At 40.9% G+C, this 12,614-nt stretch overlaps 1 protein-coding gene across 18 annotated transcripts in view; it reads right to left on the bottom strand.

Annotated features, from left to right (window-relative positions):
* Anks1b (ankyrin repeat and sterile alpha motif domain containing 1B) overlaps positions 1–12,614 on the bottom strand; it is a 1,102,934-nt gene that overhangs the window by 46,849 nt on the left and 1,043,471 nt on the right. For 9 of the 18 annotated variants that reach the window (XM_052165654.1, XM_052165653.1, XM_052165652.1 and 6 more), the window contains 2 exons: positions 4,498–4,626; positions 2,146–2,217 (listed from right to left, as the gene is read on the bottom strand). In XM_052165654.1, the coding sequence (XP_052021614.1) occupies positions 2,146–2,217; positions 4,498–4,626 (201 nt within the window). Of the gene's footprint in view, positions 1–2,145; positions 2,218–4,497; positions 4,627–10,830; positions 10,906–12,614 lie in introns of all 18 variants that reach the window. The other 9 variants (XM_052165649.1, XM_052165665.1, XM_052165660.1 and 6 more) reach the window with 2 other exon arrangements.

A 12,614-nucleotide genomic window follows, 5' to 3' on the forward strand; every position in this document is an offset into this window, starting at 1 on the left:
GGGACGTGAGGCTAGACAGCCATCAAGTTGCTAGCAAAGGAAACAACATCTTTGGCTTCAGACTGAAAATGAACTACAGTTGAAATTCACACCATTTTCAGCTGGTGAAAATTCTAATTCACACAATACGACAGTCTCAGATAACAACTCCAATCTGCACTTGGAGCTTTGAAAGGCTCCAGCCAATCCAACTCAAGTTACTGTACCGAGATCTGAAATTTATTTAATCAAGATCACAAAAACGGTTTTGTGACATTCTAGGAAGCAATGAACTTGCAATTTTCATGTAATCTATCAAATATAAACACAGAAGGGAGGCAAACCAGAAAAAATGCGCCCAAAGAATAGAGGAATGGCTTTTAAATAGGCAGATTTTATTTTCTAAGTTTCATTTTAGTCTTTAACTCTATCGTTCTCTGTTGAGACTATTCAATTGGTTTTTGCTATCAGGATGTGATTTTTAGGAACTGACTGACGCCCAATCACATCACAAATCTGGTATGTCTTAGTGATGGTTCACGCTCATTGCAATGCTAATGCTGACTAAAACCCTGCAGTTGGTGGATGCTGCTAATGTAGTTTATAGTACGAATTGAGATGCCAAATTCATGCCTTAGGCTCCTGGAAATCTCTGAAGTCATCATGAGGCTTGATGGTCGGAAACTTTTCTCTTTTTCTCATGGAAGTGAGAAAAAGTGGCAATGCACTTTAGGTCAGATATTTTCTATTCAGCATACAAGATTCCCAGAATTATAGAAGCAGGAAATTCCCACAAGGTCATCTGATCTCATGTCATCCTCTAAGGATGAGAACAGAGGCTTTGGAGAACCAGGGTTTTTGGAGAGTGCACACTCAAGTCAGACACTCTTAAAATCAGGTCTGGGTTGTCAAGCTATTCTCCCTGTGACCTGGAGTCTTCATTTTAAGTGGGGATTTTAAGTGTAGCAGGACACCCTGTAATCAGCAAGCATTAGCAGCTGTTGTTGTAGTGAATAAGAAGACACCAAGGCAAGAGAGCAGCACCAGGTCATCCAGGATTAAAATGTATTGGTGCCACACCAAGAGTCAGACTACATCAAGAACTAGCAATTGTGTACCACTTGGTTTCATGGAGATCCACATCTATTTGGTTCCAATTAGCATGAAATACTTTACATCTATCTTTAAAATTGTTTTAGTTCTCCAGGTATGGTGGCCCATGCTTTTAATCCCAGCACTCAGGAAGCAGAGGCCATTGGATCTCTGAGAGTTCGTAGAGCAGTCTGGTCTACATAGCGAGCCCAGGATAGCCAGGACACTGCTACACAGAGAAACCCTGTCTCAAAAAAAAAAATCAAAAATAAAATAGAAATAATTGTTTTAGCTCAATTATGTGCTTTTCATTACTTCAGTAACAAACTATTCACTTGTATGAAATTAACAATGATTATGCTGGCCACAAATGAAAGCTAGGACCTGTTCTGAAATTTGACTTTGACTATTTGCCATATGGAACAAATCCATTTGTCTTAAATTGTTAGTACAGCTAGATAGTTCCATATTATCCACATGCTCTGGAGGAAGAAAAGGTATGTTATGTTTTACTTAAAATAAACTCAGGGTCCTAACAGCCACCAATCCTGGGCTTTCATAATTGCATTTCTGACAATATCCATTGCCTTCCAATGTCTCACTCTACTCAGAGTCAAATGTTCTGACATCTTAACAAAACCAAGAACATCTGGGAAGAATCCATGCAAACAAAGTTAGCTCTACATAATACACTCGCGGCACCTCTGCTTTTGATGGGTTTTGTTGCATTAGAAGTCTTTTCAGTGAGCACTCTCAGATGCTTTCCAAAAATGGACTAAAGATTCCCCTGACTCCCATCTGGAGGGCGATCAGTGTTTGCTTACTTTCATTCTCTAAGAATAATTAAACGCAAACTGTAATACGGCCTAAACTGAGAGACTTTATCACCAACGAACGATTGCCCGATAAACCCAACTGTAAACGCCAACAAAACCAAAACACCTTTTTATGTAACACCAATGTGATCAACAGACCAACAGGCGGAGAAAACAGGCATCTGAAAGGTAGCAATTTGTGGGTACACCCAGTACTTAGTGTCTCAGCTACTAAGATAAGACAGTTTGGCAAACTTACCCGCATCTTTGCACAAGCATCCTGTGTTGACTCTGTTCCCCTCAACTCTTTTATCAGCATAGAACCTAAATACTAAAACACACACACAAAATTGGAATGACGTATTAAAATGGGAATACAAATATGAGTAGCGATTTAGAAACACACGGTGGGAAGGCTACTGGCTACGCTTCTTGGCTGTGCGTTGCTGAGAACTGAGAACTTAAAATCCTTACGGATGCAGGGAGAACATGAGCAAAGTGAGTCACGACTTCTGAGAGCTATGAATTGATCGCCACAAACGTTACCGCATTTTCTAAAGATGTCATCTTTCCAATCACATTTAACCGCCAAGATGGGGGTATCTAAAAATGTTTTCCCGTTTTTTTGTTTTTTTTGAAGGCAGCAATGTCTGCAAAAATAAATCACACCAGTGTCAGCGTAATTGCAGGGCTGTGTGCGACAGCTGAGGGGTGACGCAACAGGGCCCCCGTTTGGGTTTATTCTGCAGCAAAGGTAATTAAAGCGGGGCTGTTCTTAGCAGAAGATGCAGTTTAGGATTTTTTTTTTGTTGTTGTTGTTTTTAAATTTACAGCTGTGTGTGTGTGTGTGTGTGTGTGTGTGTGTGTCCTGTGCTTCATCCCACTGAGAATGTGTGCCATTTCCATTTTATAGGGACAGCGATGACTCCCTGGTGCAGAGTGACACAGGACCGGCTGGAAGGAAGAGGGGAAAATATCCCCAAGAATCATATGCCACTTTGCTGCTATGTGACTGAATCATGGATTCCTGCTATGCATTTCACACTCATTCTCTAGCTTCTGATTGGTGCAAATAATCATAAGCAAAATGTCCTTTCTGTCTGTCCTTTTCCCCCAATTCTCCCACATTTACAAAGATCAATTCACTTATCAGTTTTCTGAAACTCCAGATGCCTCTTTTATTTCACCTCTCTTCAGCACCCTTAGAAATAGTTTTACGTGCCCTTTAATAGGTGAACCATGCTAAGGATTGTGGAAGAGCTTAGAAGACAAGTGTCCTGCTCACATGGGGACGCTTGGCTTAATGCAGACACAGACAGGCATTGGGCCTCAAGACCAGGAGAGCACCAGCCCATGTGAAGGAGGAAAGCCAGATGGCAGAGGCCTGTCTGAGACCTTGTGAGAAAGCCTCAGAAGACAAAGTCTGAATTTTTTGGAGGAGGTCATTTCAACAGTTTCCAGACAGTTGTTGAAAGAAATCCAAGGTTGAAAGATGAGGAGAGGTCTGGAGAGGTGGCTCAGCAGTTAAGAGCACTGGCTGCTGCTCTTCCAAAGGTCCAGAGTTCAAATCCCAGCAACCACATGGTGGCTCACAACCATCCATAATGAGATCTGATGCCCTCTTCTGGTGTGTCTGAAGACAGCTACAGTGTACTTACATATACTAATAAATAAATCTTAAAAGAAAGATGAGATAACCAGAAGGCTTCTGCATCAATAAGGAAAACAATCTCAGCCAAATCCTTATCTTTTATGTTTTTTTTTTTAAATAAAGTTTGCCCTATTTAAAACATCTCTTTTAAAGACAGTCAGTTTCTGGCAAGGTTCAGCCATCTTTTTATCCCCCTGTAGTCATGACAATCATCATCCATTCCAAAGCCTACAGGACTTGTTGAACATTTCATAATAAGCACCTATTCCCTTCACCCTATAAGAAGAAGAAAAAAAAAAAAAAAAACCACCCGCGAACCAAAGCAAACCTGGACCTGCAGTCCCATCCTTGAGGACAATGGAGGGAACCCTGCATTTCTATGAAGTGGCAGACCTGAGGTTCTGAGGTCAATGGAGTAAACATGTCTACCTGTTGCACGTGCATTCTCCTCTGTTTGATTTTACTTCCTGCTTACAGAGCTGTGGGTGGAACCCAGCACCCCGTAAATACTAGGCAATCAATCTATTTTTAAACTGCACCTTATCAAGCAGGGTGGCCACCACACACTCCTTTAATCCCAGCCCTGGGGAGGCAGAGGCAGGCGGATTTCTGAGTTTGAGGTCAGCCTGGTCTACACAGTGAGTTCTAGGATAACTAGGGCTACACAGAGAAACCCTGTCTCATACATTAAATAAATAAATTAATAAGTAAGTTGTGCTTTATCACTTTTTTTTTAAAACTGCACACCTTTATACAGACACACAGAACAAAACTCATGCTAACGGGATTTCAAGGGTTCCAAAACTCTAGATATCCAGACATTTTCAGGAAGAGGAAAAAAAGAGAATCCTTCAGAAATGTCAGTGATGGACATTTTGGTACCTTTTCTGCATTCATATGCCGACTAAGCAGGGAATACGTCCCCTGTCCCAACTTGTGCCCCCATACAAGGTAACTTACGAAGGCTTTGTAGTCACATGACTGGAAGATGAGTTTTTCTGGATGATGCTGCCAGTACTGGACAGGAGTTGAGGCTGTGGCTTCATTAGGAGGTCGCAGGGTGATGGAAGGCTCTCCCCAGTCCCCTGTCTGGAAATGACATTTATTTTAGAGGTAGCACAAGCAGTAAGCAGGTTCCTTCTCTCTAGCTAGTCTGGGTTTACCTGAGCTGGAAGTGGACAATGCCTTTGGGTGTATTGTGTGCACATAAATACTGATTAGTTTGTTTCTGTGTGAATTAGTGAGCATTGTGTTTCCTAAAGCTGAGTATGAAGAAGTCAAAATGATTCTATTTTCAGAATGAAACCCTAGGCTAACTAATTTTAAAAACAAAACATGAAAATTTTAGTCAGCGATTTCCCAATTCATAATATTCTGTTACAATGGAAGAATGCACTTGAATTGTTTTGTCTTTTAAATTGACTGGAAATTTCAGTTTGCATTGCTTTTGCCTTAGAATAATCCATACTTTCATTAATTTCAGTTCCCAAATAGGGCATTATCATGTACTCTGAAAAGTCGTGTATCTGGGGAGGAAGGTTTTGAAGATAACATACTAAACAAAATGCTAAGCTAAACATTTACTCATGGGCGACAGCTAATTTCCCTCATCGGAATTCAGCTGCACAGATGCGGTGTCTCTGTCATGGCTTTGGATACCCTCAGCTTCAGAATGGCAGCAGCCTGTACTCTGGAATGCTGGTCTGCTTATATATGCACATGCACATGTATGTGAGACTCCTGATGCACAGGCGGGTCACATAGGATGCTATGTCCTGTGACAATCATACCCACTAAAACTGACCTAAAGCAGGGCTTTCTATCATCTTATTTGCCACTTACACTTGTTTAATGCAAATATTAATAATAAAGTCAAACCTCTCTTCTGGCAGGTCTTTTCTTGACTCTAATCTTATTTATATGTCATAGGCAGAGTATTTCTTACTCTTTTCTTTGCTAAGGATTCTGCTTTCTCAAAATTCAGTTGTTCTCAAAGGAACACAACTAAAACTAACCTATAAAAGTATTCCTAAAGCTTCTCTATCTTGACGTGGTTGGACTGACAGAATTATGAGAAATTATTTTCCGTAGGTGTTGGAAGCATTTAACAGGATCTTAGGCGCTCCCCCAAAATATCAAGTTTGGCTGGGAACCAAGTTTCAAGGAGTCCTAGCTAAAAGGCCTGACCCACTGTGGGAGAATTTTCAGGGAGTCTACATATGCTCAGATGCTCTTTTTTTGGGGGGGGGGGGGGAAAGCAAAAGGAAGTGTGTTAGCCCCCTTGAAAGGCTGTAGAAATCCCGAAGGCTAAGAAGTTAGGGCCTCCAGGAAAGGCTCAGATCTGTGCGCGTCTGGGAAAAGAGGGCCAGCGGCACCATGGCCTCCGTGCCCTTTAGACTTCTGTCAGGCAGGACAGAGGGAGCTGCGCACAGGAGACAAGGGCTTTGCCTTCTGGATGTTCCTAACTGGCTTTGGAAAACAACAAGAAAACGTGGGAGCCCTGTAGAAGAGCAGGGGTCTTGTCACAGCTGTGCCCCTGGAGCATTTCTTCTGCATATGGGTCACCTGACATCACAGGGGCGGGGCGCCCTCGGCCCCTCCCAGGAGGGAGGGTGTGTCTAATGAGAACACCTCATGCCTTTGCTTTGTTCTCCGCCATTGTGCATTCGTTTTGTTCTAGTTGTTGGTTTGTTTGTATTGATGGCTCCACCTAGTCTCGGATATTTTAACACATATCACTTATAGCATAGCATGACATTTGAAAACTATAATGTTAACATTCACATTTTTCCCCCTGACGTTACGGCCCATCCCTGGCTTATTACGGAATTTTATCTTTATATGATGAGTTATTTGCAAAGTAATAATGGACTGCAATTAACTTCAAGATTAAGCTTTTCTCTGATTTTATATTTTGACCTTTGCTTTTCTCCCCTCCCCCTCTCTGTCTAATTTACTATTTCTCTAGTCTTTATAAAGCTGGTTATGCATTGCCCTTAAAAACTCATGTAGATGTCAAGCTGAAGGCTCTGCAGAATTCATTATTATTTTTAAGCTGAATATAATAACCTTTTATGACTCTGGAAGCACTGCAGCTATGAGTTCTTAAAAGCTCTCCCCAAATCTAGCAAACACCCCTCGGTTTCCCCATTCAACTTCTCTCCCTCCCGTGTTCCCTTGAGAAAGCAACAATGACAGAGCAAACAGGTGTTGTACACTTAGGTCACAGGTGATGCCGTTAAACAGAACAACAGGAGATTGCACGCAACTCTGTGGAATGATACAAAAGGAAGATTTGGGTGACACCGAAAGGTCTGTTGAACCAGTGCTGACAATGACAACTCAACCGAGCGACAGAACTTCACGTTAGCCCTATTGTAGCTAGCTGAGGTATATCTCGGCAGGGCTTGACAGGCAGAAGCCGGGGCGGCTGCTGTGGGGGAAGGTCTGGGAATAGGGCTGGGACAGGCGTGGGTGTGGTAAAGCTGAGAAGTGGGGATGCCCCACAGGTTAGTAGGTCAGGCATGCAGATCACGGACAGATTCAATCTCTCACTGCCAACTGGGTCACGCACTTTCATGATTAAATTTGACTACGGGTCTGGAGACTTAAAGCAGAGATGCAAGCCAAATGCTGATCAAAACGTTTATGTCATCCATAGACATCGGAACGGCCATTTGGGGGGGAACCGCAAATGCAAGCGCACGCTCTCTGTAATTGCCAAGATCACTTGGTCGCCATTTGAGAAAATGAGTGGCACATTCAGGTAACTGTTTAGACAGCGCCATCAACTGCTCTCCTATGCCTCCATTTGGTACAATAGTCACAAACCACCTGCTTCGAATCCGGAGTGATCTGATAGCACCTCCGCTAGAAGTTACGGGGTAGATAATTATAGGGGAGGGAAATCGGATCCTTACTTTATTTTCCTTGTAGTCTTGAAATGTTGCTCCAGTCCAAATATTTTAAAATTCCCCACAGGGATTGAATCGACCTTTCTGGAAACAGACTCTGAGTTTTGTCATGCTTAGTGCTATTTCCAGAAACGTATTTTCAGAAAGAAAAGCGTTCTTTGGATTGAATTTATAAGAAAATATTATTTTTTTCTTCCTGGAAATTCAACTTTCTCTCAAAAAAACAAATAAACAAACAAATAAAAAAACAACCAACAAATAACCCAACACCTCATATGTATGAGTATTTAGAGGAATCAGAATTTTGATGCTCAGTGCCTGTTTTAATGTGAATGGGAAGACTCCACTTGGACTTAGTATAATATTCTATAAAGATGGGAATGTCCTTGGCCTTGGGCTTAGATTCAGCTATGCTGGTTGGCTGCCAGGAAACACAAGAGTTCAGAGAACAGGGGTGCCTTGGGTTTCAACCCTCCTTGAGGTAAAGCAGGAATAAGCTTGGGAGGAGCTGATTAACTGTGTATAGTAGCAGAAAAGATGGAAAAATAAATGAGAATTTTTGCTGCATATATAAAGTAATTTCAGCAGTGAATCCTTGGGTTAGCTCTTGAAGAGCTAGCTATATATTCATACCTACAATACCTGTCTTTGTTCAGGCAAGTGTCTTAAATTAAATTGGATAATTTTACACTTTAAAATTCTTACTGAAAGTTAATAAAAATCAAACAGACCTAAGAAGTCCTTTGACTCAAATAATGGCTACAATGAAAACTCTTTTTTTAATGAGAAATCTCCTAACCTTGGAAACAATGATGTGAAAATAGCCGATTAGAATAACAAAGCAGGAAAAGTTTGGTGGAGACATTTGCCATATTTAAAATTGTTTCTGACATAGTGATCTTTAGAGGGCTTCCTCAAGTAATTACAGAAGACACATTAAAACAAATCAAATAACTTTTAATAAATGTCTTTGGGCTCTTTCTTTAGCACTTAGAATACTTAGAGAAAGCATTTTAGTTGGATGACCTCAATATGCTAACAATTTGGTCATGGCTTGAAACTTCATTTATTTGATACTATATGTTTATACACACACATATATATAACATATATATTATATGTAAATATGTGTAAAATGCTCATGCCTATTTTATATATAAATATGTATTAATATATATATATATATAAGCTATATAGGAAGGCATTTTATGTTTTATTTTAAAATAAATACAGCAAAGGACATTCATTATGCAGGAGAAAATATACACCATTAATTAGCACTTTAACTAACAATTCAACCTTATAACATTATGGAAAAGTACAACTTGATATTAGAGTTTTAAATGTAGCAGATTCTCCCCAATAGGCATCTCTTAAATGCCAACCATTAGTTCATACTCTGGATGAGTTTGAAGGACTTATAATTAGACCATATATAAAATAATGCAAATAAACTAAACTTTATTTTATACCACTAACTAAAAAATTATACTACCAGTAAATGTACTTAGTTATATAAAATCCACAGACTCCTCTAGGTAGATTTTATTAGAGCAATGACTCAGAAATGGAACTTTTGGCTTCTGTGTTATTTTACAAGTTAGAACAACCTGACATCCAGGGAAAGTTCTAGGAAAGACCATTTCACGTAGCAAAAATGAACATCTCATATTCTGCATGCTCTGACAATACAATTGGGCAGTGTTTTCTATATTTTTAATCTTCTTCTAAACAAAAGGTTTCCCAGGGATATTAGCAAATGATTAAAGGCCCTGATTATGACAAAGCTTTCTAACATTAATAGAGACGTAGGATATTTTCTAAGCCTCGTACGATTCTTTTTTTTTTTTAATTTAAAATTGAGACTTAATTGATGCTTTTTTTTCTTTTTCTTTTAAATAGAAGCTTTTAAATCTTTTCTGCTTGGAGCTGTTCCCACCTACCTGCTTGTAAATTTAGATCTGGATATTCACAAACATTATTTTCTATTTCCTTAGAACGCCTAATGGAACACTAACAGGATCTCAAGGGACCATTGTACTTTGAGGTCTTGCTTTCTGACGAGCTTCTGAGAAGGGCTACCCAAACACATGTAAGTGATGGCATTTACTTCCTGACATCATTAAGTCTGTCCACCATGCCACAGAGAGCTCCACTCTTGTGAACGTACATGCATGCATTATCTGGGGATGATCATTGGGAGGGTCTCCTACCAATATTCACAAGTGGGGAAAGCCTGCTGCAGGAAACTGCTGCAGCAGTTGGTTGGAAAGGTCTCCGGGAGCTACCAGCAGTGCTCTAGCTGTGTGGTTGTTTCTGTTGAATGTGTGCTACTGAGGAGGAGCAGAGATGGCTACTGCTGAACACTTAGAAGCTGATGTTAGCTCTGTGCTCTTGGAAGGACTTCCGGGTCACTGTGCGCTTGGAAGGACTTCCGGGTCACAGAGCACCAGGACAGGCAATTCTCAGACATCACGGTTCTCAAGAACCGGAAGTCCCATGCACAGGAGGATGAATGTGCCTATTATGACACCCCTCCCCACACCAGAGAGCCTTCACATGCCACCCCAAGAATTTTCAGTGATTCTCAACCGAATGTCTCAAGCTTCCAGACAACAGGCTAGACAATGGAGAAAAAGTTTCAAGGAATGTGAAGATAGGATTGTATTTTAAATCATAAACTTAAAAATCTATGCCAGAATGTTTACATTCCAAATAAAATTTTTTCTAATGTATGCAAATGTGAGACATGAATATTTGAATATTAAGCGGCTCAGAATAAAATAGGTCACAATTTCACATGCATTGTAAAGATCAATTCAGTATGTCCAAATGCGAAAAGGCTGAGAACCACTTTAAAGCTGCGAGAGCGCGTCCCCCCTCCCACCTCCCCTGCCCTTCTCCCCTGACATTTGCATCAACTGCAGGGTATCTCATGCAAGTCAAGTGTTTCGCACACAGTGCATGAATCCTTAAGAATCACCAGACACAAAGGGTTGAATAGATCGTGGACACAAAGTACACAACAGGAAGAATGGCGCTGATATATACATGTTTCTCTATGTATCAATTTACCCTTTGTCTTTTTTTTCCTATAAAAGCAAGTTAGGACAGACATCTGGAATGGAAGCCAAAACTCAGACGGGACAGGTTGTAACTGTATTTCCAGACCATGTATGTTTCTTGTTTTAGGACAGCGTTTACATATCACCCAGTCACAAAGCACATGAAGTGTAAGAGACAAAGCACCTCAGAAGCCACCAGACATTACAGAGTTTTCTCATTGCTTGGGACGAAGTACCTCGGGCGAGTGACACGACACTGCGACACACTACAAAGCGCAAGTTGAGGAAGAGAAAACAACTGTTTGTAGCCTTACATTATGAACCTGATGGATCGCTGAGAAAGGAAATCCAGCATTCTGATTGGTCCAGATTTCACAGACAGACGACTGCTGGTATAAACAGAAAACTATCTTATCTTGTCAATATTTAAAACATGGCAGCCACCAACGTAAACCGGGGAGGAGGGAAGGAGGAAAGAGCAGAATAAAAGAATCACATTTCTTAAAAAAAAAAATAAAAAAGAATGTGTAGGGTACTCAAGGTTTAATAATTGACTTCCAAGTCATTCTTATTTTGCTTAAAAGTATTTTGGGTTGCCTGCAGGTGGGATGGGGTGGTAGTAGGGCTAGGGGAGGGAACCATTCATGAGTTAGTGCTATATCAAGGGAAATTAGAAATAAATTCACAGCTTAGGAAAAAGGAAAACTATTTTTACTTTTGCATGAAGAAAAGCAGCATCTCCCCTCTTCATATAGTGTTATTTTCCAAAAATAAATATTTCATTGAAAGACAGAGAAGGCATATTTAAAACCAGTCAAACATCTGGATTTTATCTTCAGTAGTCAAGAACAAACCAGTAAATGATGCTTGTGCCTCCAGGGATCTCTAGGGTGGAACTTCTGTGCTGAAAACCCACAGGGGTCAGGTCCTGTGTAGCAGAGGGTGTGCTGGAGGATCCCATGGCAAGGCAGGGGACTGGGGCAGGGAAACCCAGCATCCTTTTTGGGTACAGTGAACCGGCATCTTTGCTGCACTCTCTACCACACCAGCAGAAATCTAAAACTGCAATGTGTGCTCTGATTCAACTGCTCGGCCAATCAACACCTTCCCAAGGTGCCGCATGTAACCTGTGGCGCTAGGGGCCTGTCTTCTTCAGAGTTTTTAATGAATGTTGTCAACTTAAAAGATACTGTGATGGGGTACTTGGATTTGGGAGGTCCAGGTAGAACGTTCGCTGAGCTACACAGAAAAAAAACTCTCAAAAAACAGCACCTCCTCCCTCACCAAATAAAATCCAAACACTGAAATTGAATAATAGAATATAATCTGGACTCACTTAGCAAGTCCTGTGTGTGTCCAGAAACCCCAGCGGATCTGACAAAGATCACTGCAGGGAGGGAACACATATACCCACAGTGTGTCTTAGAAACCCACTGAGGGGCAGTTTCAGCCATAAACAAACAATGGAAGCACACTTGTCCCCAATTAAAAATTTCCTCCGCTGCCATCTTCCCAGAGACGCTCACCAGATGTTAGCATCTCTGTCCAGTTAGGATGCCTCTCCACCATATTTGTACATTTGTCTTCTAGTTCCTTACTGTCTGTCCCATGTGAGGGAGACAGACTACAGATATCTGGCATTCTATTAGGAAGTTATACCCCTGGGGTCTAGCCCTCTCCCATTAATTAGCCTCTAAACTTCAAGTCTTTCTCTCTACAAGAAGAGATGTTTCAAAAATTCGTTTTCTGCCAAGTCAAGTCTTGGGGCCACCTATCCTACCTTCCCTGTCCCTATCAGCTTCTTTTTGATTTAAACGCAATGTCCTGTGGTATCCATCGGAGAGTGTTTCCAGGACATAACTTACATACATCTTCCCTTATATTACAAAGAATATAACACATAGGTGATACACTATATTGTCTAGAGAAACATATCAAAGTCATGCAGCATGTTCAGATGTATAACCTGCTGTTATTCATACCTATGGATGCAGAAAGGAAGGGCATGGAGGGCCGCCTGTATTGATTCTAGGCTTGGCTGGGTCATCATCTTTATTGACACTAAATGTATTCATAAGATTCCCTCAGTCCATTCAGC

The sequence above is a fragment of the Apodemus sylvaticus genome, chromosome 20 (genome assembly GCF_947179515.1).
Source record: "Apodemus sylvaticus chromosome 20, mApoSyl1.1, whole genome shotgun sequence".
Lineage (NCBI taxonomy): Eukaryota > Metazoa > Chordata > Mammalia > Rodentia > Muridae > Apodemus > Apodemus sylvaticus.